We start from the raw sequence: 27384 nt of genomic DNA on the forward strand, positions 1-27384 counted from the left end.
TAACACACACCTGCCACCTCAGCACCCGCCAGACACGCAGTCCCACGTAACACACACCTGCCACCTCAGCACCCGCCAGACACGCAGTCCCACGTAACATATACCTCATGCCACCTCAGCACCAGACATGCAGTCCCATGTAACATACACCTGCCACCTCAGCACCCGCCAGACACGCAGTCCCACGTAACATACACCTGCCACCTCAGCACCCGCCAGACACGCAGTCCCACGTAACACACACCTGCCAGCTCAGCACCCACCAGACACGCAGTCCCACGTAACATATACCTCATGCCACCTCAGCACTCGCCAGACACGCAGTCCCAAGTAACATATACCTCATGCCACCTTAGCACCAGACATGCAGTCCCACGTAACACACACCTGCCACCTCAGCACCCACCAGACACGCAGTCCCACGTAACATATACCTCATGCCACCTCAGCACCAGACATGCAGTCCCACGTAACACACACCTGCCACCTCAGCACGCACCAGACACGCAGTCCTACGTAACATAAACCTCATGCCACCTCAGCACCCGCCAGACACGCAGTCCCACGTAACACACACCTGCCACCTCAGCACCCGCCAGACACGCAGTCCTGTGTAAAATACACCTCATGCCAACTCAGCACCTGCAAGACATGCAGTCCCATGTAACATACAGGTCTTCCCTGACCATATCACATCCACTCCTGTCAAGCCCCCTCACCTCCATACACATGTATGCACACAGTACCTGAACACGTTCTACTTGCAGCAGCCATTACAGCTCTACTTCCTGTGAGGAGACTGCGTAGTAGGCCACGCCCCTTTCCCGGAGGCTCCGCCCCTCCCGTGACATCACGGCTACCCGGAGCAGCTCCATTCTAGAGGCTACCAGCGCTGTAGTGTGTGCAGAGCCCGCGCGCTGCCATTGTAATGTCCTGCACACCATTGCTGTGCGCTCCGGACCGCTCAGCCACACACTACAGGGGATAGTTGCCAAGCGTACTTTTACGCTTGGCAATTATTCTGGGGAGTAATGGCGCCTCATGCGTCCATGACGCTTGGTGAGGCGTTAATGCGATCTCTGATCATGGCCTTCTTCATTCTAAAATCTGGGGTTCTTGCCAGAGCCTCTCCGTGCTGTAGCTTCACAGGCTGTTACACTTCCTCATTCACATAGTGTGGTGAAACTTCCTCTGCTGCTGCGAGATTACTTTAGGATGAGAGAGGGTAGAAGCGCTGAGGTAGCAGGGGGGAGACCGGGGAACAGTCCCTGGTAACACTCCTAGTGCTCTTCTTGCTCATTAGCATAATTTTTAAAGATGGTTTCAGAAAGGAGGTGGCCATGGATAACAAATATAAGAAGATTACCATGTCACGGTGCCTGGATCTATGAGTAAGTGCCCCTGGTTGCATCATGCTTGATGTTGACTGTAGATTTCCTTTAAAGTTACCAACTTACATTTGGCAGAGACCATGTACCCTCCCAGTGGGGATGGATGTCCTTCTACAGCATCAAATCCTGCAGACACCAAGACAACTTCTGGGGCAAACTCTTTGGCTATTGGCAGCACCACAGCCCTGAGCAAAAAAACAAAAAATTCAACAAATGTCATATCAAAAATGTATTCACAACACACAAATGATATAAACGCTATATAAATGACATTGCAACAATCATAGAAGTCCAAATACAGGTACAATGTAAAACCTAAGACTTTGAGTAAGCATAAGCGTCACAGACAACTAGGAATCACAAATCGGACAGATTTCAGTCGGTCCATGTGATACATGATTTAAGGAGTCACCTCTTCCTGCAAAACTGCAACACCAAACTGTAATACAACTGGAAGCAGGGGCTCCTTGCATCACATATCACTTTGATGCCCAGAGTCCTGACCTCTGCACTGTGATCTGTTCACAAGATCGGCCCAGCTCACAGTCCATGGCTCCTAGCTGTGAGTCACAAGCTACACTCTGTAGCATCTATAACATTTGGAGTATAAACTGACGCAAGTCTGGATTTGCCGTATGTGGGTATGCCTTATCTTACCTGAAAGCAGCCAAGTAATCAGCATCACCCATGGGTGGGTTTAAGCCTCCAGTAAAAGCCACATTCACATTGAACCCCAACCCAGCCCCGGTGCCGACCTGGAAACAAAAAGGCAAAAAACTGATTAATAAAATAGCAAACTAATTGGTTCATACTACCTTAAAATAAAGTGAGGTGGTCCAGTGCATCTTGTGTAGGCAGCAATCCTGAGGGAGCTATGAGGGGGCGTCTGCCAGCCCCCATACACATTAGGTCAGTGATGGCGAACCTTTTAGAGACCGAGTGCCCAAACCCCAAACCAAAGTCCATGTAATCATCCCAAAGTGCCAACATGTCTATTTAGCCTAAAATCACACCATACCACTCTATAAGGGACATATAATACTGCTACATGATGACCATTACCAGTACAACAAGATAAATACCACCATACTGATAATGAACAGACCACCATAGAAAGACCAACATCAGCAATTATATCACAAAGCAGGAGCAAATACAGCGGGGAACACTACCCCCATCCAGAGAGGAACACTACCCCCATCCAGCGTGGAACACTACCCCCATCCAGCGAGGAACACTACCCCCATCCAGCGAGGAACACTACCCCCATCCAGCGAGGAACACTACCCCCATCCAGCGAGGAACACTACCCCCATCCAGCGAGGAACACTACCCCCATCCAGCGAGGAACACTACCCCCATCCAGCGAGGAACACTACCCCCATCCAGCGAGGAACACTACCCCCATCCAGCGAGGAACACTACCCCCATCCAGTGAGGAACACTACCCCCATCCAGTGAGGAACACTACCCCCATCCAGAGAGGGACACTACCCCCATCCAGAGAGGGACACTACCCCCATCCAGAGAGGAACACTACCCCCATCCAGAGAGGGACACTACCCCCATCCAGAGAGGAACACTACCCCCATCCAGAGAGGAACACTACCCCCATCCAGTGAGGAACACTACCCCCATCCAGTGAGGAACACTACCCCCATCCAGAGAGGAACACTACCCCCATCCAGAGAGGAACACTACCCCCATCCAGAGAGGAACACTACCCCCATCCAGAGAGGAACACTACCCCCATCCAGAGAGGAACACTACCCCCATCCAGTGAGGAACACTACCCCCATCCAGTGAGGAACACTACCCCCATCCAGTGAGGAACACTACCCCCATCCAGAGAGGAGCACTACCCCCATCCAGTGAGGAGCACTACCCCCATCCAGTGAGGAGCACTACCCCCATCCAGTGAGGAGCACTACCCCCATCCAGTGAGGAGCACTACCCCCATCCAGTGAGGAGCACTACCCCCATCCAGTGAGGAGCACTACCCCCACCCAGTGAGGAGCACTACCCCCATCCAGTGAGGAGCACTACCCCCATCCAGTGAGGAGCACTACCCCCATCCAGTGAGGAACACTACCCCCATCCAGAGAGGATCACTACCCCCATCCAGGGGCAATATGAAGGATTGTTGAATTCGGCAGGGGGTGTGTAGGGTAATGTGTATGTTGTGTGGTGGAGGGTGGGTGCACTGAACAGCAAATCTACATGGAATCAGGCAGGTGAATTTACCATCAAATCACCACATGACACATGTCTGTGGCCACACACACATACATATATACATATATATACTGCCCTTGGTCTGGAGCTCTGGGCACCTGTGCCATGCTGTCAGTGAGGGCAGTGTAGTGCACCCCAGGGTCACTGGCAGCATGGCACAGTGACAGGAGCACTGGACCAGGGGCAGTATACATGTGGCCACAGACATGTGTCATACAGGGCAGTTTGGGACACTAAACAATAAGCACCTACAGTTGTTCAGTGTCCCAAAGCTGCCTGCCTGCTGCCTGTGTAATACACACAGAGCAGCTCCTGCCCTCCTGCTGCACTTCTGTACTCACTGTGCACCGGCTGCGTGCTCCGGCAGTTCTCTCTCTTCTCCTCATGTTCCCGGGCTGAAGGGGGAGGGGGAGGGGGGGGAGGGGCGGGCACAGACCTGCTGCTGTGTCTCTAGGCAGCATTAATGAGCACAGAGCAGGTCTGATGCAGCCGTCAGTGAAAGAGATCACTGGAGCTCTCGGCGATCGGCAGCTTTTCCTGCCTGCCGGGAGTTCTAATGATTTATATATGGACAGCAGGGGAGATGGTCCGCGTGCCCACAGAGAGGGCTCGGCGTGCCCTCTCTGGCACGCGTGCCATAGGTTCGCCACCACTGCATTAGGTCATCAGCAAATCCAAGAAACAAGTAAGGGTCATGCCACACATGCCGTTTTCAGTCCGTTTAAAAATGCATCCGTTTTTTGTCTGTTTTTCCCAATTATGTTAATAGATAAACAGGTTGCAAGCAGCCAAATGCATGGTAAATGGTCAAAAACCGATGCATTTTCAAAAACGAATGCGTTTTTTAAATGGACTGAAAATGCATGCTTAAAAATTATGCAGTTTTTGAAGCCAGGTGTGGATCATCATTGATAAGAGTTATTCCTCCTATATTTTCACGCCACTCCTTGTTTGGACATCAAAAACTGCATCTAAAAAACTGTGTGAACGCACCCCGAGGACGCACCCTCAGACTACCCTTTAAACCACAACTTTCATAACAACTTTGAAGCAGGAACATCTTGGAACCAAGCTATGGAACCAAACGCCCACAATAATTTGAAGGAGATTACATGTATTCACTAAAAACAAGACATTATAAGGTGGCAAAAGGTTCTTCTTAAGGGAGTTGTCCACTTTCAGCAAATAACGGATATTGTTTGTGTGATGAAAAGTTATAAAACTTTCCAATATACTTCCTGTATCAACTTCTCACAGATTTCTGTATCTCCTCTTGCTGCCAATTCTATAGGAAGCTTCATTTTTACTTTGTGTGGATAAAAATCAGCCCTTGGTCATGTGATGTCACACAGGTGCTTGGCTAGTTATAACCCTAGTCATGTGATGTCACACAGGTGCTTGGCTAGTTATAACCCTAGTCATGTGATGTCACACAGGTGCTTGACTAGTTATAACCCTAGTCATGTGATGTCACACAGGTGCTTGGCTAGTTATAACCCTAGTCATGTGATGTCACACAGGTACACGGCTCGTTATAACCCTAGTCATGTGATGTCACACAGGTGCTTGGCTAGTTATAACCCTAGTCATGTGATGTCACACAGGTGCTTGGCTAGTTATAACCCTAGTCATGTGATGTCACACAGGTACACGGCTCGTTATAACCCTAGTCATGTGATGTCACACAGGTGCACGGCTCGTTATAACCCTAGTCATGTGATGTCACACAGGTGCACGGCTCGTTATAACCCTAGTCATGTGATGTCACACAGGTGCACGGCTCGTTATAACCCTAGTCATGTGATGTCACACAGGTGCACGGCTCGTTATAACCCTAGTCATGTGATGTCACACAGGTGCACGGCTCGTTATAACCCTAGTCATGTGATGTCACACAGGTGCACGGCTAGTTATAACCCTAGTCATGTGATTTCACACAGGTGCTTGGCTAGTTATAACCCTAGTCATGTGATGTCACAAAGGTGCTTGGCTAGTTATAACCCTAGTCATGTGATGTCACACAGGTACACGGCTCGTTATAACCCTAGTCATGTGATGTCACACAGGTACACGGCTCGTTATAACCCTAGTCATGTGATGTCACACAGGTGCTTGGCTAGTTATAACCCTAGTCATGTGATGTCACACAGGTGCTTGGCTAGTTATAACCCTAGTCATGTGATGTCACACAGGTGCTTGGCTAGTTATAACCCTAGTCATGTGATGTCACACAGGTGCTTGGCTAGTTATAACCCTAGTCATGTGATGTCACACAGGTGCTTGGCTAGTTATAACCCTAGTCATGTGATGTCACACAGGTGCTTGGCTAGTTATAACCCTAGTCATGTGATGTCACACAGGTGCTTGGCTAGTTATAACCCTAGTCATGTGATGTCACACAGGTGCTTGGCTAGTTATAACCCTAGTCATGTGATGTCACACAGGTGCTTGGCTCGTTACAACCCTAGTCATGTGATGTCACATACAGGTTCACAACCTGTTAGTGCCCAGGAGAGAACTGTGAGACATAAAGAGTCATGCACCCATGTGACATATGACAAGGAATACAAGGAGCCATGCACCCATGTGACATATGACAAGGAATACAAGGAGCCATGCACCCATGTGATATATGACAAGGAATACAAGGAGCCATGCGCACCCGTGTGACATCAGATGATAAGGGACTGGTTTTATCCAAAGGAAGTAAACAATGAAGTTTCCTATACAATGACAGCAAGCAGAGATCTAGAAAACAGAGGAATTGATGCAGAAAGTATATTGGAAAATGGTATAACTTTTTATTACTTAAACAATATTAATTATTTGCTGAAAGTGGACAATCCCTTTAAGTTGCATTTAGATATAACTGTCAATGTAACCAAACACAACCTTGTCAGAATATCCTTTCTATATTTTTCACACTCCGAATTAAAAGCGATTAAAATTAACTGTGCAAAATAAACTAAATACACATTCCCTCATACATTTACGTCAATATGAACATTACTATATACTCCACACTCGCAGCTTAATAGGTTTTGCCTTTTAAAATAAATAACACCTGCTCAGAGTACAAATTCTCCAGAAACGCCAGAAATGGTAATTTAACCTTTAGTGGTAGTAATGACATGTCATTTATGAAATACGGCCTTTAAAGCCAAGAATAATGTCCCCGATGCAACCAGCAGGGAACAAAACAAAAAGCCATAATGCATAATGTGGGTGTCTACAAATCAATATAGGAACAAAACTACATAAAAAGGCATAACTAAAAGTTAAACTTGACACAGCAGGGAACAGCTGTGAAATGCACAACATAAAATACTCAATGTGTAAATAATGTGAATTGGTGTTCTGTATGGCTTTTATAAAAAAAAAATGTATTACATTGTACAAAATGGCGTTAAAGGGAAATGGTCACCGGTTTTTAACCCACTAAACTACCAAAACTTCTCAAGTAGGGTATTGAATATCATTTCTGAAATGCTATCTCGTGTGAAATTTTGCCATTTTCCTATAAAAGAAATATCCTACAAAGTCATGTGAAAATAAGCAGAGAAGGGTCATATTTGCCCGAGGGGAGTCAAGTTTAGAGGCTGCAGGGGAGTGTCACTTCAAAAGTCCCTATCTTGTTCTAGAAAAATGATTTCAGCATCACATTAAGAAAGGAATTTCATATTTCAGATCACACCAGGCTTATGGTTCAGTGACCAACAGAACTAAAGATATAGGTATTAAAAAAAAAAAATTGGGAATTGGATTTGTTTTCTGGAAAGCGCATTTCCAAGTAAGTCTTTAATGGTTTGGATTTCCAATACTGTAGATTGCAGAACTACGGTACAAGAGAAGTTAGAGGCGTCTGTAGTGACGCCAACCCTGCAGCCTCTAAACTTGACTCCTCTAAGGCTAAATATTTCTCTTCTCTGTTCATGACATGACTTTGGAGATTTTTTTTTTGTATATGTAAACAGATAAGATTTCACCTAAAAGAGGGAAGTCAAGAAAGGACATTTTCTACCCTACATGAGGAAGCTGCTAGTTTATTGGGATAAGATCTGGTGACATGAACCCTTTTATGATCTCGACTTTTACCGGATAAATCCTAACTCTTGACACATCTGATGCCTATGGAAGTGTAGCTGCGTGTAAAGAATAGGCTTTGTTTTACTTTACCTTTTATCTTAGAGACTTTTTAAGGTCCATATTACTACAGTTTTGTGCAAGTTGATAAACAAGGGACACAAACCTCATCAGGTGCCCCGCTGCCTGGAAAGAAGTTGCCGTCATCATAGCGATGGATTGATATGTAGAGGACATTAGGGTCTGCGTAGAAAGCCTGCTGGGTACCATTACCATGATGCACATCCTACAACATATAATCAATAGTGTAACCAAAAGTAACAACTTTTTATAATTTTTCTTAATTCTTAATGCTCTTCCAACTTCATATATTTAGAAGACACTCACCCAATCCACTATCAATGTTTTCCCAACATTAAACCTCTGCTGTAAAAGTTTTGCCGTAATTGCCACAGAATTGAAGTAGCAAAATCCCCTATAAAGGCAAGAGATATTATTAGAGAAAATCTGGCAATAAGTATTACCCTCTAACCCCTTGAAGATGCAAATCCCCGGCCAGAACTTACATTGGTGTGCTCTCCTCTGCATGGTGACCTGGAGGCCTGACCACAGCAAAGCCGTTCTACAACAAAGAAGAGAGGACTGTCATATTCACACAGCACCGAAGAACCTCTATGGGGGTTCATACAAGATATGCATACACTATCTAATCTGCATGATGCTGTATTTGTATAGGATTTCTTACTCATTACTCCAGTCGGTAAAATCTGTGACAAAATCAACATATTGGAGATTTAAAATCCACACAAGTAAATTCCCTTGTACCGTTTTTTTCGGACTAAAAGGCGCACAATCAATAAATGCCTTCTAAAACATCTAGGTTCAAATATAAGGCACACCGAATTATAAGGCACACCTTATTATAAGGCTGAATGACCAGCAGGTGGCAGACCTGTGCATTGTTCAAGGCAGCTGTTGTCTGCAAGTATGGTTCATATATAAGGCGCACTGGACTACAAGGCACACCTTTGATTTCTGAGAAAAATCAATGGATCTTTTGTGCACCTTATAGTCCAAAAAATACAGTAATGTAATTATCTCCCACTGTCTGTAGGTAAAATCCTATCCGCTATGTAACTACTGTAATATGCTGCAAATCAGCATATAATGACACTGTGGGGACAGAAGTTACAGTTTTACTCATTTGTCAAAAACGTCTTTTATATTACAATGGAATTCTGTTCCTTGGCAGAAATCTGAGGGTCAGCCACAAATTCTTCTAAGAACGTGCTAGGTGATTGGCTACAAGTAGTTTATTAGAGATAAGGATAAAGCCATTCATCACAGTTTCCCCACCATGAAAGGACACATCAGTCCTATGTTACAGAACCAGTTAGAGGAATTTATAATAATGACCTATTTTCAGGATAGATCATCAATTGATTTTATGGGGGGTGGACCACCAGCGCTTGCACCAAGGCACCTGTACAATGTGGCATGAACACAGAGCCAGGAGCAGTTTGCATGTTCTGTACACTGGCCAGAAATGTAAATTGTAGCCCTCACGATCATATAGTTCAATAGAAATCGCGGCTGCAATTTTGTGGCTCCATGCCAACTGATTGGGGGGAGGGGGCGAAATGGGACACTAAACCACACATATGGACCTGTTTTAGTGTCCTACTGTATATGAGCACTGCCTGAGACCGCATTAAAAAAATGAACACAATTATATTCATCTCAGTCTGGAGCTCTCGAGGTTTGTGTGATGCAGCAAGTGTAAGTACCCGCCAGCATTACATGTGCACCATTGCCATGGTGTTATGTTAGCTTCACTGAAGACTCTCCAGAGGCGGCGCTGGTGCCAAGAGCTTCAGATGGGAGTCCGAATTGCCTTCTCGGACTTACATCTAAGCAAGTATAAACTACCTGACAGTAGCATTTACATTAATAAAACTAACCTTCAACTCTCCAGCCACCACTTTTGAAGCAAGTTCCACTACACATCCCACAGCAAGTCTAGCAGCCCCAGAGGAGTGGACCTCATTCCAAATTGTATCACTGTCAACCTAAAAACACAAAAAGGTATTGGAACATCCATTCTATCAAATAAAAAGTGAAAGGGGGCTAACAACGGTCAAACTATGAAAGCTGTAGCTAGTTATATCAAAATTAGGGTCACAGAAGAAGCACTATTATCCAGTAAGTGCCCGCACACTACTAAGATGAGGACTAAAAGCTGTTCTGAAATAAACACTCACCCCAACCCCTCCACATGGTAGACGGACGAACATGGAGGTCAAAGATCCTGCACGAGGAAAGGGAATGGTTAGTGGAGAACGGTTAGTGGCTCATCACCAGGAGAAGAATATCATATCAACAATGGCAAAAAAAAAACCCTGCACAAACTAAACTCCACATAGCATAGGTGCAGTAATTTTAGATAATACATACAACAACAGAGGGTAGAATGAACAGTATACGGCATGGTCAACATTCAATAGGCATACAAATGAGAAACCAACACGGGTACATCAGCATATAAAAATCACATCAACATTTACCCTCCAGCTTCTGTCGATTCAAGGGGTTGGTGCCATAGAGCAGAGAGTGCGCCTCTGAGTGGACAGTCTGCAGTTCTTCCAAAGTGGCTTTTCTGCCCCGTATACACTATGTGTAAAAATGAATGCAGACAGAAATAAAGCAAAAAGATAAGGTACCTGAGGTATAGACGTATAACTAGAAAACGTCTTACCTCACACATGTTCCGGAGACCGGTCTCTTGGAGCCTTGACCATATGCTTTGTATACGTCCAGCATGCTCGGGGTGGCTATTTGTGTTTCCACAGATGCAATGATGTTTAAGCATCAACGTGTCATAGACAAGGCCTGCGCAAAACATCACAAATAGTTAAGCTTGGCTCTCAATATAGTAGAAAGTGAAAAGGGCTCTTCAGTACAGTTAAAGGGGTTGTCTAAAGAGTTCATAATTCGTGTCTAATGGAGCCCAAAAGGGATTAGAGTTTAGGTGTACTCCATGAACATTTGTATCACTTCCAGGATGGCTTCTAGGACAGATGTCCCACTGAGTTCACCGAGCATGGTTTAACATATTCACATTCGCTCCATTTAGCATAAGACTCAATCCACACAGTTTTAATGTAAAGTTTTTAAGCGGATTTGTCCATTTAGTGTTGCGTTTATTGTGCGTTTAATGTGGATTTTCCACACCCATTTTACTTGTTTTGATATGACATTAGAAGCAAAAATCTGTAACAAGTTGTGGATTTGATGAAGATTTTCACTCTTCCATCGATTTCAATGTAAAAAAAAAAATGCATGAAAAAAATCTGTGAGGGTGCACAAGAAAAGTGCAGTGATCATTATTTTATTTTCTGAACAATTTTCGTGCAGGAAAAAAAAAAATACTCGTCTTTATTACTTATTCCAAATCACTTTAATGCTACTGTATTACAATGTGGATTTTCTGCACCAAAATCAGCATGGAATCCCAATATGTGCACATATCCTACGGGATTTTCAGTTCCTTATTTTTACAATAGCTGGGGTCCTAGCCATCATTTTCCTATTAAATCACTCTTATTCCCTATCTTTTGGATAAAGGATAAGTATCTATTATGACACCCTATAGGGCAGTGATGGCGAACTTTTTAGAGGCCAAGTGCCCAAACTACAACAAAGACCCACTTATTTATCGCAAAGTGCCAACACAGAAATTTAATTTGTGATTTATACTCCCTTCTCTGCCACAGTTTTCATTGATACCAGCTCCTGAGGACACCAATAAAGCAGAAAATAGTCCCAGGTAGCGCTGTCACTTTAAAATATCTCTGTGCACAGCAAGTCCTGGGCTGTCTGGGACTGCAGGAAGATACCTGGAGTCATCTCTGGTGATGGCCTGAGTGCCCACAGAAAGGGCTCCGAGTGCCACCTCCGGCACCAGTGCCATAGGTTAGCCACCACTGCTATAGGGAATATTTATCAGGGAATCTATGCCAAAAGACTGCAATGATTATCCCTTTCACTCCATCTCCACACCAAGGGCACATGGAGTGGTGTGAAGGGGGGTGCTACTGTCGGCAGAGTTCCTACCCAGCCCCTGCCGGCTCACTGCACCCACCAATATTTCACAGTCCTGAAGTATCCTGAACCTGTCAAAGCTGACAACATTAGCAACATGCATTTATTAACCATGCAAAAGTATAATCTTCTAGTAGATCTCAGTAGTGACAGTGACCACGAACCTGTGGTGAATCGTGGTTTGGTGGGTGTTTCTTGAACAGACATGGGAAATGAGGCAGAGGCAGGAGAAGACTGAGCCCTTGAGAGTGGTCTGTGTCCACCAAAATGTACCACCACACCAGCGGCCTCCATGGAGGCTTGATAGTTCCTCAGTTGATGTATACGCTGCTGCTCCAATAAAAGTGTTTGCTGCAAAGTCAAGAGAATGGCAAATTTCTATTAGCTACTGTAAACCTTTAACTATATATGACAAATCCCACAATAGTTAGATCACATGCCTGTCTGAAGAGAAGGTCTTGCTCAGCCTGAAGTTTACTCTGCTCCAGCTCCTGCGGGCCGGCTTCATCTTCGCTTTCCTCTCTTTCCTGCTTCACCCGGACAACGCTTCCAATGCTCTGCTCCTTATGATCGTGCTCTATATCCTCAAGTATAGATTGATGCTCACGCAGTTCCTCTTCGGTTTCCTCTGGGTGGCTTTCATGTTGTCTTGAAACTTCATTGACTTTAGGAATCATCTAAAACAATTTAGGAAATGAGAACTTAAAACTGCCACCAGGTGCAGTAAAGCTGTCACTAAGACAAGAATACTGGCATTATAACAAACAAAATGGTGAAGAAGAAGATAACCATAACGAAGAAAAGAAGTTCACAATGGATAAAACAGAAAAAATCCCAAGCAGTAGGAGAGAACATAGATAAACAAGAACATGGACGTTCTGGAAGGAGAATAGCAGGAGGAGGATTTAGAAGTATTGTCCTGATTCAGATGATGAATGGATAGAAAATAAAAAGTTTCATTCTAAAATCTACATTAGAAATAAATTTTCTTTCCTAATTGTATTGCTCTTGGCTGATTCGGTATGTAAAAATCTATGGATCGGTGAAGATTCAAAGGTAGGACTTCCAACTTCCAAGTGTAGACTCAGCACTCCCACTGACATGAGTGGAGAGTGGCTGTATACATACAGCTGGGATGCCAGAGGCGAGACACGCACCTATCATGTATTTATGCCATATCCTGTAGATACTACTGAAGATTGGAAAAACCCTTTGACAACTGAAATCCCCATAACGGCTACTCTATTATTAATGCATGGGAGTTATGAATAACCTGACACTTAAAGAGAACCTGTCAACAGGTTTTACCCCACTAAACTACCAGCACCCGAAAGGAGGGAATGAAATGTCCCTTCTAGAATCCCCTCTTATGTCAAAATCTTAACCGTTTACCTATAGGGAAAAAAACTCCCCCAAAGTCAGGCAAACATGACTCTTCTCACCACATTTTCACATGCAAAGTTAATGTCACTTCAGAAGCTTTTATCTTTTGTTCTATAGCACCTAGAAAACATGCTTTTTTGTGTTATGTTAAAACATTTTTTAATGTGTTGCACAGTCAGCCATTAGGAGCTCACAACGGCTTAGGACCGGTCCACGCAAAGTCCCACAATTAAAACACAAAAATAGAGATAAGAGAAAAATTCTAAACATTTTTTTACTCCGACCGGAGCTCCAAAAGTCTCAACTCGTTCCTTACAATCCGTTGTGTATAGAAGATCCTTTATTCATTAGATGGTTAGCCATAACAAAACCTTGCACTTTTCCACAGATCCTCCAACAAGAATAGGTCACCATTCTGACCACCACCATCACGTTTTTTTTTACTCCTTCTTTATTGCCATTTTTCTTGTAGCAGATCACTAGAAGAAACACGCGTGTGGATATCGTAGTATGTTCCATACACTTACAATTTATTAGAATAAAACATACTCACAAAGTATCAATAAAAAAATGAGTATATCAAATTAAAGCAGTATCAAATTCTAATAAATTTTAAGTGTATGGAACATACTACGCTATCCCCACGCGTGTGAGGAGTAAAAACCGCAAAGGTGGTGGTCTAAATGGTGACCTATTCTTGTCGGAGGATCTGTGGTAAAGTGCGTGGTTTTGTGAAGGATAACCAAGTAATGAATAAAGGATCTGCTATACACAAAGGATTGTAAGGAACGAGTTGAAACTTTTGGAGCTCCAGCAAGAGTAAAATATATTTTATAATTTTTCTCTTTTCTCATGTTATATTAAAGATAAGAATCTCTAATGGCTGTGTGAGATACAGAACCATAGATACCTGCTGCTAAAGACATAGCAGGAAATACTAGCACAAAAACGATCCAATTCCTGCCTATTATTATTTAAATTCCATTAATATTATTCATTCCTTTATTTATTTAGGGCACACGGATTACGCAGCGCTGCACAGAGATTGTCAGATCAGTCCCTGTCCCCAATGGAACTCACAATCTAATCAACCCACCAGTATGTTTTGGAGTGTGGGAGGAAACTGGAGGATCTGGAGGAAACCCACCCAATCACTATGTCCAGTTCTCACAGAACCATGTAATCTGAAAGATGAGATTCTTATCTTTAATACAACACAAAAAACATGTCTCTACTATAGAGCCAAAGATGGGGGCTTCTGAACTTACACTACCCTTGAAACTTGACTCATCTCATGTAAAAAGGTGAGTCAAAGTCATATTTGCTTGACTTCAGGGGGGATTTTATTCCTGACTTGTGGCGAATGGAGGATAAGGGGGATAAATCTGATGAAAGGATTCCCTTTAAGCTCTGTCTAATCAGTCCTGACACTAAGATGTAGTAAGAAGTACTGATCCTTATTTCATAATTTTCTATGAGCACTTACAGAAGAACGGCAAGAAGTTTCAGAACTTTCATTTAAGTGTAATAAAACTACTCCCTTAGACAAATCAGGTTTCTCTTCATTAGTAAATGTAGGAATATTCAGTCAGTTTCAGAGACCAGGAGTGTAAGAGATGGCTCCTGGGTATGCACATAAAAAGTTGGGCACACACCTTGTTGAGGTGTAGTTGCTGCTGCTGTTGGAATTGCTGTTTGTGCTTCTCGAGGAACTGCTGGTGCTGCTGCTGGATGACCAAGTGCTGCAGAGCGTGAGAGTTTTGAGGCAGCGGCGCGGACTGTGTACGGCCCAATGGGCGGTGATGACGTAACTTGTGGATAGTGGGGGAGACACGATCAGTGGACACTAAAGATTGAGAGTGGAGAGGGAGTGCACCCAACCCTGAAAACAATAAAACATGTCTGCTACAGCTGCTGGTGTGGATTTCTAAGTATATGACTAGGATATAGAGATGTGCTCACCTGTAACTAATGGGCTCTGTGCATTAGGCTGCTCAAGAAGGACCATATGCTGCAGAAGGGAGTTATGGGAGCTCGCTGCGTCAGCACCAAGGTATGGAGTAAGGTGAGCAGCAGGAAATAAGGAGAGTCGCTGTTGGATAGTAGGCAGGGAAAGGCGCTCGGATTCTTGTCCAGATCCACCCTAATAATACAGTGATTGGTTAGCCATTTATTTTAGCAATAAATATAGAACAACATGTACTGTACAGCAAATATGTCATGGGAAGAAGGATACAATTATTCGATCCCTAGAACCTAATGAGTTTGACATCTGGCACCTCTTAGCCCACCCTTAAAAAAGACAAGATTTGCCGCCCCTTTGGAAGATCCTTAGGGTTAGAAGTACAGTATAGACATTAGAAAGTCAATCATCGCCCCAGGAGGGTGCTCCTGTAAACACACAACTCATAACTAAAAGTTCCATTTAGCAATTTTGACTACTGAATGGACTTCAAGTCGCCATTAAACCAAGCAGTGAAGTAAACAAAATAGTAAGTGACACTTACATTGGCAGATCCACTAGCAGGTAGTCCCAAGGTAATGTTGGGTAAAGAGGGTGAGGTATAGAGTGGCAGCTGGGTTACAGACCCCTCTCTGTTTACCAGTCTGTGAGCCAATGATGCCTAGAATAGAAAATAAGATGCCTGGATTAGTACATAGGTTTTGGGGAATCTCTTAATCCATATTCTTCAAGATTTTTAATAAAATTGATAACTGTGCAGTAGTATTTTCCACTGTCAATGGAGAGTCTCCCTACAGTTTGGTACAGTCACCCCCAAAGGGGAGAAGCAAAGTTAACATGTCATTGTAAATACCTCCGACTGAATGCCTAAGGGTCCCGCGATGCCATTCTCAGTAGTGATGTTGCTTGAGCTATTGTTGGGAGAGCTGGGACCAGAACCAGGAGCACTGTTACATGCAGAATCTAACGGGGGAAAAAAAAAAAAAAAGTAAAGAAACAGGTCTTTACAAGGCACATAATCCATAAATAATAGCTAAATGCAGCGTTTGACCTCCCATAAGGTGCATTCAGACGGCCAGCTGTTCGGCCGGACCGGATCCCAGGTGAGCCCAGGGCCAGGAGGAGGAAGTGGGAGGGGTGAATGCTCTACCCCCAGGGCAAGTGTTATATTTTTTAGTGCGGCTGCCTGACTCAGCGACTGTACAGTAACAAACCACTTGCTAAATGCACCATCACCATGAGCCAAAGAAGTCTATGGGGGCCGTGATCTAGTAAATCATGCAACCTTGATCACGGCCCCAAAACGCCCATCTGAACGAGCCCCAAGTCTGTGTTCATGACTGTTTTGGAACTTCTTTCAGTAGTAATCAAGTAAAATTGCACCACAATGGGAACCTGATGTACTCCATATAGTCTATATGATCCTTAGTCCAGTAATTGAAACTTTTACATTTTTGCTGCTACATTACCAGAACAGGAAAGCCAAATATGAGACCAGACGTAAAATGTAAAAACACTTGCAAATCAAGCTGAAGCATGGAAATCAAGAATGTAGCTTCTAATGAAGACCCTCACCAGATACATCCAGGGGACGCTTTTTCAGAGTCGTGACACCTGGACCATCTTTCCGTCTTAAAAGTGGACTGCTCCTGCGTTCTGCCACCTTTTGTTTCAGTCTGGAGCGCAACTTCAGATTAGGTTCAGATGCTTTAGAGAACAGGAGGTGCATAAAGCAAGAAAGATATATGGAATGAAAAATGTATATCAGAATTAAATTGGAAAATACAACATTCTAAGCTTTAGATATTTGTTCCAATTCACCCGACTAACAGTAGAGATACTGCCGAAGAGATCACAAGAGTCGGAGTTAACTTTACGTAGATGAACATTCAGTCTAGAAAATGATCAATTATGGCATAAAACTGAGATGTTCTATAATCTGCACAAGATATCTTCTATGTCCAGTCCATCGTATTATCAGGTGACGATACAAACATATAACAATACATTGCAGGCTTCCTCTATATAGCATTGTATTTTTAGGCACTACTTAGTTTTCCAAGCAAGATAAGTGGAAGGAGCGCTTTACAGGTCTGGGTTATTTTCTCATCACACATAATTGGCTGGGATTGTATTAAGCAAGTAATGTTTTACCAGCATTTATAACTAGACACATTGCTGTAAACGCAGGGAGTCCTCACACATCTGAGTGCCCACTAAGAAGCAGGAATTACAACATCCACATTAACTTCAATCGATAGCTATAATACTGGTGAAAGCTTCCGCTGGTACCCGGCTTAACCCACGGAACCAAGTCAGCCCACTGCCTGAGAAGACCACATCAAATAAATATACTATTGCTGCATTAATTATTCACAAGCATTCCTGTAACTACTTGTAAAGCACGCACAGGGAAATGGGAATGGAGGCTGTGGGCGGTGTGAAGAGGCAGAGAGACCAGGAAAATAACAAATGTATAAATATGGGAGCGATAAGAGTGAAAGGAATCGATAAGAGCAGTACTCAGAGGAGGAAAACACTATTAAATATGTAATTAATGCACTGGCCTACCAGTCTGCACCACACACACAGTAAAAGCATAGTACATAAATATACACACACACACACATAGATTTCTATCAGCCAACATGTGTACACTGAAACCCTCCCAGCAGTCTTATTAATATTAATACTCAATTCACACTACATATATAGATGGATACTGAATGCTTCAGATTATTCACATATTCCTCACCTGTCTTTCTTAAAGGAAAGTCATCCTTTGAGTCGTACATTCCAAGAACAGGATGGTGGTAGGAGCCAGATACTCCACTTTGAGGTGGTGGACTCTGGTCCAGGGAGCTGTGTTGGGTCTTCCTGTTGAGGTAAGACATGCAAAGTTTCCAATTTTGTTAATGCAAAGGATAAAATGTTGGACATTCCGGGGTTAATTATCTAAGTCCAACTATTACGTATTAAAGCATCCTCTTTTTCAGAGTGTTATTATTATCCTTGGCCTAATTGCTCATGCCCATGACTGTTGCTTTGGACCCTGTCCTAGCCATCAGATAGCAGAGCGTCCCATGTATTTCTATGGATCATATACACAGCAGTGGTTTCCGTGGCCTTGGAAATCTTGACTGCATGAGCTGCAAAACTCAGAGCAGGTCCTATTCTGATGACGTCACATACTGAAGACACGGCTGCCAGCAACTACCAGCACATAGCCTGAAATCTAACAGGATTTGCTCACATGGGCATCAACCCCCTTCCTTAAAAATCTGCTTTCAGTTACTATTAATGGAGAATTGAAGGAGATATTTAAAAATTTACTTACCAAAAACGGGGATCGCTAGACATGCAGTGATTTAGGCTTCGGTGGGCAAGAGCCTTCTTTTTATTCAAGACAAACTCCTGCAACTTCATTTTGACTTCAGTGCTTGCAACCGCACCTGCAAACCATGTATAAAACTAAATTATGTACCTACAACATTAAAGTGAACCTGTCATCAGGAGCCATTTTTCTGGCTCCCCCATGTCCCCATAGAGGATAGTCATGCACATTGCCAAAGTGTTTTTAGAATAAAACTGGGTTTTTCCAATAAAAACAAAGTTAGATGAAAGTTTACTCTGAAGTGTCCTGTGTCCCATGGGAGTGGCCAGCGAGAAGCGGTTCCCCCTACACACCCTCAGGAAACCGCTCCGTCATGCTTCTATTTCAAATAAGAGGGATATAGACACATGACACAGTGATTTCCAGAGGGTGGGGGGGGGAACTGCTTCTCACTGGCCACTTTTGTATAACATTTCCTTACACAAACCATATCAAATATTTGCTTAAAGTGGACAACCCTTTTAAGGATTGATCTGTCCCCTACTTACTCTCCTTTCCCTTTTCTTTATTCTTCAGCTGCATCAATTTTTGTTCCCGTTGCTGTTTCTCCATCTCTTGCTCCTGCCGATGTTGCTCCAGTTTTCGCTGGTGTTCTAGAAGCTCTTGCTGATGTTTCATAGCAAGGAGCTCCTGTTGCTGCTGTTAAGTGACATCCCAATCAGGTTAGTGACAGGTCAATATCATCAGAACAATCTCAGGAGTATACTCATTGATTAGCCATCTCTTACCTTTACATGCTCTTGTAATTGGGCTTCGTGTTGTCTGGACAACTGCTCATGTTGCCTTTGAAACTCTGCTATGAGAAGCTGCCGCTGGATTTGCTGCTTCTGCTTCAATGCCAGTAGTTCTTGCTGAAGCTGCTGCTCCCTCCCGGAGCCCTCTGTTCCCAAGATGGCATATTGGGGATCCAGTCGAAGGTCCATAGGAAGTGTGCCGGAAGCCACTTGGAGTGGCAATGATGCACTCACTTCAACTACGGGGAAAAAAAAAAAAAAATATCTATATATCCATGGCTTAACAGTTCAGTCTCAGAGATGGGTTTTGTGCTATTTTAAACCCTAAGATCTTAGCTTGTAAATTGCACCAGAATCAAAGTACAGGCAGAAATATTCAAGTTGGTGTATGATGATATTGGCCAAGGCTGAAAATTTGCCATTATGAATGGGTACGCAAATCTGAATCACATTTAAGAAGCTAATACATCCAAAAAATACTATCCAATGGCAAAAAAAAAAAAGTGACTATGTTTGGAGAGATTTTTGCACTCCATGCTAGCCTGATTATTCCGTCGTGTCTGTTATCTGCAAGATGCCAGTGGAACGGTTTGGGACTATTGGCAGAAAAAGTGTTAATAAGAGGAAATGAAGCCATTTCAGCATGTTGTCCATGTGGAGGATGAGATCAAAGCTGGAAGCTCTACTATATGCCAGGAGAAAGTTCATAAAATTATAGGCATTATAAGGGCACGCAGCTGCATAGATGTGATGCACAATCAGAAACCATTGTGTTCGGCGGTTGATGCGTCACTTGTGACTCTTGTTCACCAAGCACCCCGAAGAGTAAACTTGTTAGAAAGAGTTGACAGGAAGGCGGGGGAGGGTCAGGCATGTCAGTGAGGGGACTTTGACACTGAGCCCTCCGGAAAACAAAGCAAGCCTCTCTTTTTCCCAGGGGGAGCTCCCCCAGCTCCCAGTCCCCAAGCTGCTCTGTTGGGTTTATCTCCCGAGGCTTACGAAAGTAGTTTGAGTGGTGACGTTAACAGACACACAAAGAATGCATTCAGCGTGGCGGGGGAGCCTTCCGCAGTGTGCCATTATAATAGGGCACATTTCCCCACACCAACTCTTCCCACAATCCAGGACACAGTGGCTTCTGACGGAAGGATGCTGATGTAGTTGGTGGTTAGTGAATGAGAAAACTTACATGCGGAATGGAAACAAAACTTCATTTATCAAAAATGAATGACCCACTACAATAAGGGGTGGAAGAAAGTGGAAAAGAATGAGGAAATATACATCCAACATCCATAGTCCATGGGTTTTCCAGAATGAGAAAATTGATGGCCTACCATTGGGGTGGGTGATATAATGGGTGAAACAAAAAAGGTCAGGATAGTGAAAAATCTTAAAACAGGAACCTACTTTTTTTTTTCTTTAAAGCAGATTTAGGAAAAATTACACTACGATTCAAGTATATTTTTTTTGTCAGGTGCTGCAATTACAGTAAATCAGAAAGAGTAAAAAAAAAAATTGTTTAAAAAATGGGGACAGCTCAAGAAATACAAATGGGATTGAAAAACAAAAAAAAATGTGTGACAAATATTTGTTAAAAAATCTATCCAATGATACCAAATAAAAATTTTTTTTTTAAATTTATTTTGAAACTACATTCAGTGTAACCCAGGAACAACTAAGTGGATGTAGTAGTTTCTGTTTTTCTACTGGGCTAGTTTAACCCCTTACTGAACGCGCCATAATAGTATGGTGCGCGTTGGGTCCCGATGAATAGAAAGGGCTCAAAGGGCTCATAGACGGTAAGTCTTTGCTGCATATTGCACTGATCGTGGGTGCTTTGTGATCGGTGCTGCCAATGCTGCCGGCGGCTTCAAAAAGATGGCGGCATATGGGTGCCGATCCGTCGCCATGACAGCCTCGGGTCCCCCGAAGACGCGTGGCTGACTAGTGTTAACCCTATCATTACAATGTGCTATCAGCACATTGCAATGAGTGAGGAGGAAAATCGATTGATCAGACAAGTACCCTAGGGAGTCTGAAAAATAGTAAAAATAAATAAAGTTCCCCCTTCCCCTAGAACTGATATAAATAATAAACAGTAAAAATCATAAACACATTAGGTACAATAACGGGTTTTCACTGTGTTTAACGGAAAATAGTGCCCAAAGTAAAAAATGGTACTTTTTTGCCATTTAGAAAAAAAAAAAAAGTATAATAATAATGAATATATATATCTCAATAAAAAGTGATCAAAAGGTAGTACCGTCCTAAAAATGATAGCAATGAAAACATCATTAATAGTCGCAAAAAAATGACACCACCCACAGCTCTGTACATTGAAGTATGAAAAACTTATTAGTGGCAAAATCCCCCCCCCCCCGCCAAATTTTTGTACAGTTGGTTTTAATTTTTGTAAATGTATGAAAACATAAAACCTATACAAATTTAGTATCCCCGTAATCGTACCGACTCAAAGAATAAAGTAGACATGTCATTTTGAGCGCACAGTGAAAGCTGTAAAAGCCCACAAGAAAACGGCGCAAATGCGTTTTTTAAAAACCATTTTAACTGCATTTGGAATTTTTTTCTCGCTTCCCAGTACACGGCCTGGAATGCCGATAGACAATAGAAAATAAGGTGGTGGCCAAGTAAGTTCCACTATAAATAAACGTCACACAGATAGATGGGCCCATATAGAGAATAACCAACAAATCGTGACTAAACCTCTGTCAGGAATAAGAGGTGAACAGTCGAGAATTGGCATACTATACATTGGGGATTCAAAAAATAATACAAACAAGATTTAAGACCTAAAAGAATGACTCGGCTTATAGAGAGAGGTCCTACATGGCCATATACCCCAATAGGGGTAGCATTAGATCTCAAGACAGGTCAATTAGCACCCTCCAAAAGGTATGCAAATTTTGGAAATTAAATTTTTGCAAAAACCGTCGTACATCCTATGTGTCGTGTTGGAACTCTTCCCCCAATATTATTAATTAATGGTAAAGGGGTGAAACCAAGAAAGTGTATTTGGGGGATTGGGAATGATGTAGTGAACTTACTGTCAGCGGAGCTTTCTGCAGAAGATGTATGGCTACCTAAATAATTGTAATGGAGAAAGCTACTTAACCAGTGTTACCGGAAAGATGGTGACCTGCCCCTTCCTGTTGCCATCCTATTGTTAAACTACAATGAATGCCGTATGCCCTGCTAGCGGGAAACCAGAAGCTACATTGTGGCCAGAAAAAGCAAAAGTCCTAGATTTCTCACTACAGGTTTCTTTATACAGACAGTGTACAAGTTCCAGAGTAAAAATACTATACTAAAAGATATATGGTACACACTCATTAGTAGACATATGATCACAGTAAAAGCCAGACTGTGGGGTTATTTCCGTCAGAGAAAGGCTGCGAGCTCAACCTGTTGTCACCGTATTGGTGTCATCGGAAGCTCATTCATGTCCCCGAAGCAGCCGCCCACTCCAGCCTGTCTTCTGCTTCGCTCATTAGACAGGATAACGTGTTCCAAAGACGCTCCGTATGGTACCACACGCCTCCGTCGGCAGGAAGGTGACTCACCACAGCTCAGCAGGTGAATCACACACCCTGGAGACAGTCACAGATAACACTCTATCAAGAACCGCTCCTGTCCCACAACATTACAAAACCCAAAGACAGAGACTCAATTAGATAATATTTCTCTGCCCTGGGAATATCTGCAACCTCCAATCCAAAGACAGGATAAAGTGCTGAATACAACAACATCTCATGAACTTGTACATAGAGTCATGGATTGCTTCTTCTATCGACATGAGTGGACAAGATAATTCAGAAGACAAGTAGAGAGAAGGTCATTTGTAAGGATGAGAGGTGCCCAAAATGTAGCACGTGCATGGGTCAGACCATTGATTAGTTTGAGGAAGCAGACATATACACAGATCAAAAAAATATAAGGGAACACTCAAATAACACATCCAAGATCTGAATGAATGAAATATTCCCCATGAATACGGAAATCAAATTTATTAAGCAATGGAGGCCTGGTTTTGGAGTCACCAGACCTCCATTGGCACCTAATGGCAGTCAGGCTACCTCTGGCGAGTACATGGAGGGCTCTGCGGCCCCCACACCACTACGGACCACTTCCAAACTGGTCATGATGAAGGATGTTGCAGGCAGCAGTTCGCTCTCCGTGACGTCTCCAGACTCCATCACGTCTCAGTGTGAACCCGCTTTCATCTGTGCCGAAATTGCCAATCCTGGTGTTTTCTTGCAAATTCACAGCATCCTGCAGTGTTGGGCTGTGAGCACAACCCCCATCTGTGGATGTCGAGCCCTCATAGCATCCTCCTGGAGTTGGTTTCTAATAATTTTTTCAGACACATGCACATTTGAGGCTGCTGCAGGTCAATTTGCAGGGCTCTGGCAGTGCTCCTCCTGATCCTCCTTGCACAAAGATGGAGGTAGCGGTAGAGGTAACATCAGCCAAAAAAGCATTGGTACTGAGAAGACGTCTGTGCTTCCTAAAGGTGCGTTCACACGTTGCAGTTAAAACTGCATCGCAATTAGTTTTGAGGTGGTTTTAGGTGCAGTTTTGTCAATTTCACAGGTGAAAGACATGAACTGAACGGGTGAATTTGATTTTGAAGGAGAAACCTGTTCCACAAATGTCATTCACCTGTTGATTTGTTGTCTTTTACTTGTTAAAATAAGTAATACCACCTAAAACTATCCCAAAACTAATTGCGATGCAGTTTTAACTGCAACGTGTGAACACACCCTCAGTGGACAGTTACTTGGAGATATATTGTTTTGTTTTTCAAGTGTTAAAGGAAAAGTACCAGTTAGAATGGCAGGGGTAAGCAGCAAGTACCGAGTGCAGGTGCTTAGTTTCGTTAGTGTTAATAACCGCTGTATCGCGGTTTTAACACTGTTTAAACTTTAGAGCAGAAGAGGCTTCGGCGCTGCGCGCGACGTCTCCGGCATTTCCTATGTAGGCGCGCGCACGATCGTGCGCACGCAGCGCCGAAGCCTCTTCTGCTCTAAAGTTTAAACAGTATTAAAACCGCGATACCGCGGTTATTAACACTAACGAAACTAAGCACCGGCACCAGCTCACCCTGAGCTGGTGCTCGGTACTTACTGCTTACCCCTGCCATTCTAACTGGTAGGTTTCCTTTAAGCAGTGTATATATTATTACATGGATAGTAAATTGGAGTATTTGTATGTATATCCATTCAAGTAGATGCTGGGGCCACCACATAAAATAAAAACCATGTAACTAAAGCCACTGGTGTATAGTAAGCTATAAGGCCAACATGCTTTACATATTGGAGTTTTAGGGTGAAGACACACGTGGCGTTTTTAGGCCGTTTTTGGGCCATTTTTAGTTAGTGCGTTTTCACATCGTTAAAAACGCATGCGTTTTTGACCAGTTTGAATCAAGATAATTGGTCAACCCTGCCAAAAACGCATGCGTTTTTCAAAAACGCATGCGTTTTTTAACGATGTGAAAGCGCACTAACTAAAAACGGCCCAAAAACGGCCTAAAAGCGCCACATGTGTCTTCACCCTTAGACTTTTCAAAAAGTCTAGCCTCTAGACAAACTGGAGCTTGACATGCAAAGGACTGTTTTTCTGAGCAACGTCAACTCGTTACCATAATCAGAGCTGTAGTATAACAAGCTGTGCACCCGTGATCAGGGGCAGATTTCTATCTGCAGGAAGTAAACATTGAAGCTTCCTAAAGAAGGACAGCAAGCAGAGGTCTAGAACACCACGAGTAATTGATCGAGAAAATATATTGGAAAATTTTATAACAATTATAAAAATAATTATTTGTGGAAACTGGACAAACCCTTTATTGGTACAATACCAAACTCTACTGCAGATCTACTTCAAGATTTTCCCTGCTCAAATACAAAAAGACGTAACTTTTTTTATGTTTAATCTGACATGGGCATATGAGGGCTTGTTTTTTTTCCGGTAAGATTTGTATTTACCAATGTGTTATTATTTATGGTAAAAATAGCACGATGATTCAGATGTATTAACTTTTTCCTACAACAGAACAGAATAAAACAGCTTTTTGTTTTTTTATTAAAATTTTACGGAGTTCACAATTAAATATATTTAACATGACAAAATTACTCTATAGGTTAGTATGATAAAGGGGACACTAAACATGCACAGGTTAGCCCACCACTAGTACGGGAGGGGGGGGGGGGATTCTATGTCTTTACCTTGTTCTTAAAACTTTCAAAATCAGCAAAGACATATATCATAGTTTATACGGCTGCAAAAAGACAGTTGTCCATCAAGTTCAACCAAGGAAGGGAAGGGATTGGATGAGGAAGGGATTTAGGGGAAACCGTCAATGTTATTTAGGTGTATAAAGGCATCTAGACCCTTCTTGAAGCTCTCTGCTGTCCCTGCTGTGACCAGCGCCTGAGGCAGGCTATTCCACAGATTGACAGTTCTCATAGTAAAAAAGCCCCGTCGCCTCCGGTGATTAAACCTTGATTTCTCCAGACAGTGCCCTCTCGTCTTTTGATTTTATTTAATCTGAAACAACTTACCACCATATTTTTTGTATGGACCATTCATATATTTTTATAAATTAATCATGTCCCCTCTTAGTCGTCTCTTTTCCAGACTAAATAAATTTTGTTGTTTTAATCTTTCCTCATAACTAAGACTTTCCATATCCCTTATCATTTGATGGCTCTACGTTGAACCCTCTCCAGCTCCAGGGCATCCTTTTTATGAACCGGTGCCCAGAACAGGACGGCATATTCCAGGTGAGGCCGAACCACTGCCTTGTACAGTGGTAATATTACATCCCTATCCTGAGAGTCCATACCTTTTTCAGATTTTTTTTTTAAATATGCTTATTTTTTGTCTAATTCAATTGGCTTGCACTAGTTATTTTGTAGAAATTTCTTATCAAGCAGGTATCTAAGAATCTGGATTACCATTTGGCAGAGGGAGGTGCGCTGGCATTGAAAACATCAATCAAAAACCCAATCTGGTCATAGCGAGCTTATCTGGGGTCAATGTAACCTTGTCAACAAGATATGCTGGTTATTGATAGCCAAGGTTTAAATAAAGACTCAAGTTGAGCCAGAAGTTACAGAGCAATCTTCCCTTTTACGAATTCCTCCGTGCAGACCAGACCAGCACCCATATCTTTATATTAAAGTGTAACTAAACCTTTGAAGCAAATATTTTTTTTTTCGCAGAAATTTATAAAGCAGGCCATACAAGGGAACTTTGTTATATACTTCATTAAGTAAAGCAGCTTGCTGTGTCTTTTATCTGCTTTTTTCTCCTGCAGTGAGCACTGTATCTTGTGTCCACTTGAAACAGATAAAGAAACTAATGATTACCTAGGGAATACATAGTCTAGTCTCTTCCGAGAGATGAATAATGGAAACAGAGTGAAAAAAAGTTTAATAATTACAAACTTTTCAGTCTCCTTTATCTTTCAGCCGTCAGTGGAAACAGGACAGAAAGCAGATTTATGCCAACTGCTTAAATAGGGAAGAAAAGCAGAGGAAAATGAAGGACACAGGAACATATTTCTTTAATAAAGTATATTAAAAAGTTTACTACTATCATCTGCGTTATTCGTTTGAATTATTACAGCAAAAGTTTAGTTACACTTAAAGTGAATAACCATCACATGATTCTTAGTTCCAATATATTGAGCAAATCCAAGGGATTGCCTGCATGGTGAGTAATGAACATGTTGGAGAAGTCATGATGGAATATAGTTATGACAACCTATGCAACCAAAAGATTCAAAAAAACAGCCAGGAAAGGTAGAGGAACTGAATCAATGGACTCTGTATAGATGATCAAAACTCGGGATATGTCATTAATGGAGTCCCAGAAAAACCCTTACGAAGAAAAAGGTTAATGTATAAAGAGAGAAAAAAGGGAAAATAAGAAATCCAATTTTAATTTTGCAAATTGAGATAAAAAAAATAAAAAGTTGGACTTATACCATAATCGCATTGTTGTATATCAGGGGAATAATAGTGACCCAAGCTTCTTTATTAGCCAGAAACCTTACCCGATGAACTTAAACAGGAC

At 42.7% G+C, this 27384-nt stretch overlaps 1 protein-coding gene across 3 annotated transcripts in view; it reads right to left on the bottom strand.

The window, feature by feature from the left end:
* The window catches only part of HDAC4 (histone deacetylase 4), a 138624-nt gene that overhangs the window by 9954 nt on the left and 101286 nt on the right, over nucleotides 1-27384 (bottom strand). For all 3 annotated transcript variants that reach the window (XM_072121502.1, XM_072121503.1, XM_072121504.1), the window contains 20 exons: nucleotides 19279-19523; nucleotides 19039-19189; nucleotides 18494-18608; nucleotides 17912-18033; nucleotides 16732-16863; nucleotides 16010-16119; nucleotides 15701-15817; nucleotides 15156-15336; nucleotides 14849-15075; nucleotides 12251-12487; nucleotides 11975-12161; nucleotides 10465-10598; nucleotides 10274-10379; nucleotides 9971-10017; nucleotides 9671-9778; nucleotides 8276-8331; nucleotides 8097-8184; nucleotides 7876-7995; nucleotides 2049-2146; nucleotides 1458-1576 (listed from right to left, as the gene is read on the bottom strand). In XM_072121502.1, coding sequence (XP_071977603.1) covers nucleotides 1458-1576; nucleotides 2049-2146; nucleotides 7876-7995; nucleotides 8097-8184; nucleotides 8276-8331; nucleotides 9671-9778; nucleotides 9971-10017; nucleotides 10274-10379; nucleotides 10465-10598; nucleotides 11975-12161; nucleotides 12251-12487; nucleotides 14849-15075; nucleotides 15156-15336; nucleotides 15701-15817; nucleotides 16010-16119; nucleotides 16732-16863; nucleotides 17912-18033; nucleotides 18494-18608; nucleotides 19039-19189; nucleotides 19279-19523 — 2700 coding nt within the window. The remainder of the gene's footprint in view (nucleotides 1-1457; nucleotides 1577-2048; nucleotides 2147-7875; nucleotides 7996-8096; nucleotides 8185-8275; nucleotides 8332-9670; nucleotides 9779-9970; nucleotides 10018-10273; nucleotides 10380-10464; nucleotides 10599-11974; nucleotides 12162-12250; nucleotides 12488-14848; nucleotides 15076-15155; nucleotides 15337-15700; nucleotides 15818-16009; nucleotides 16120-16731; nucleotides 16864-17911; nucleotides 18034-18493; nucleotides 18609-19038; nucleotides 19190-19278; nucleotides 19524-27384) is intronic.

The sequence above is a fragment of the Engystomops pustulosus genome, chromosome 8 (assembly GCF_040894005.1).
Source record: "Engystomops pustulosus chromosome 8, aEngPut4.maternal, whole genome shotgun sequence".
Taxonomy (NCBI): Eukaryota; Metazoa; Chordata; class Amphibia; order Anura; family Leptodactylidae; genus Engystomops; species Engystomops pustulosus.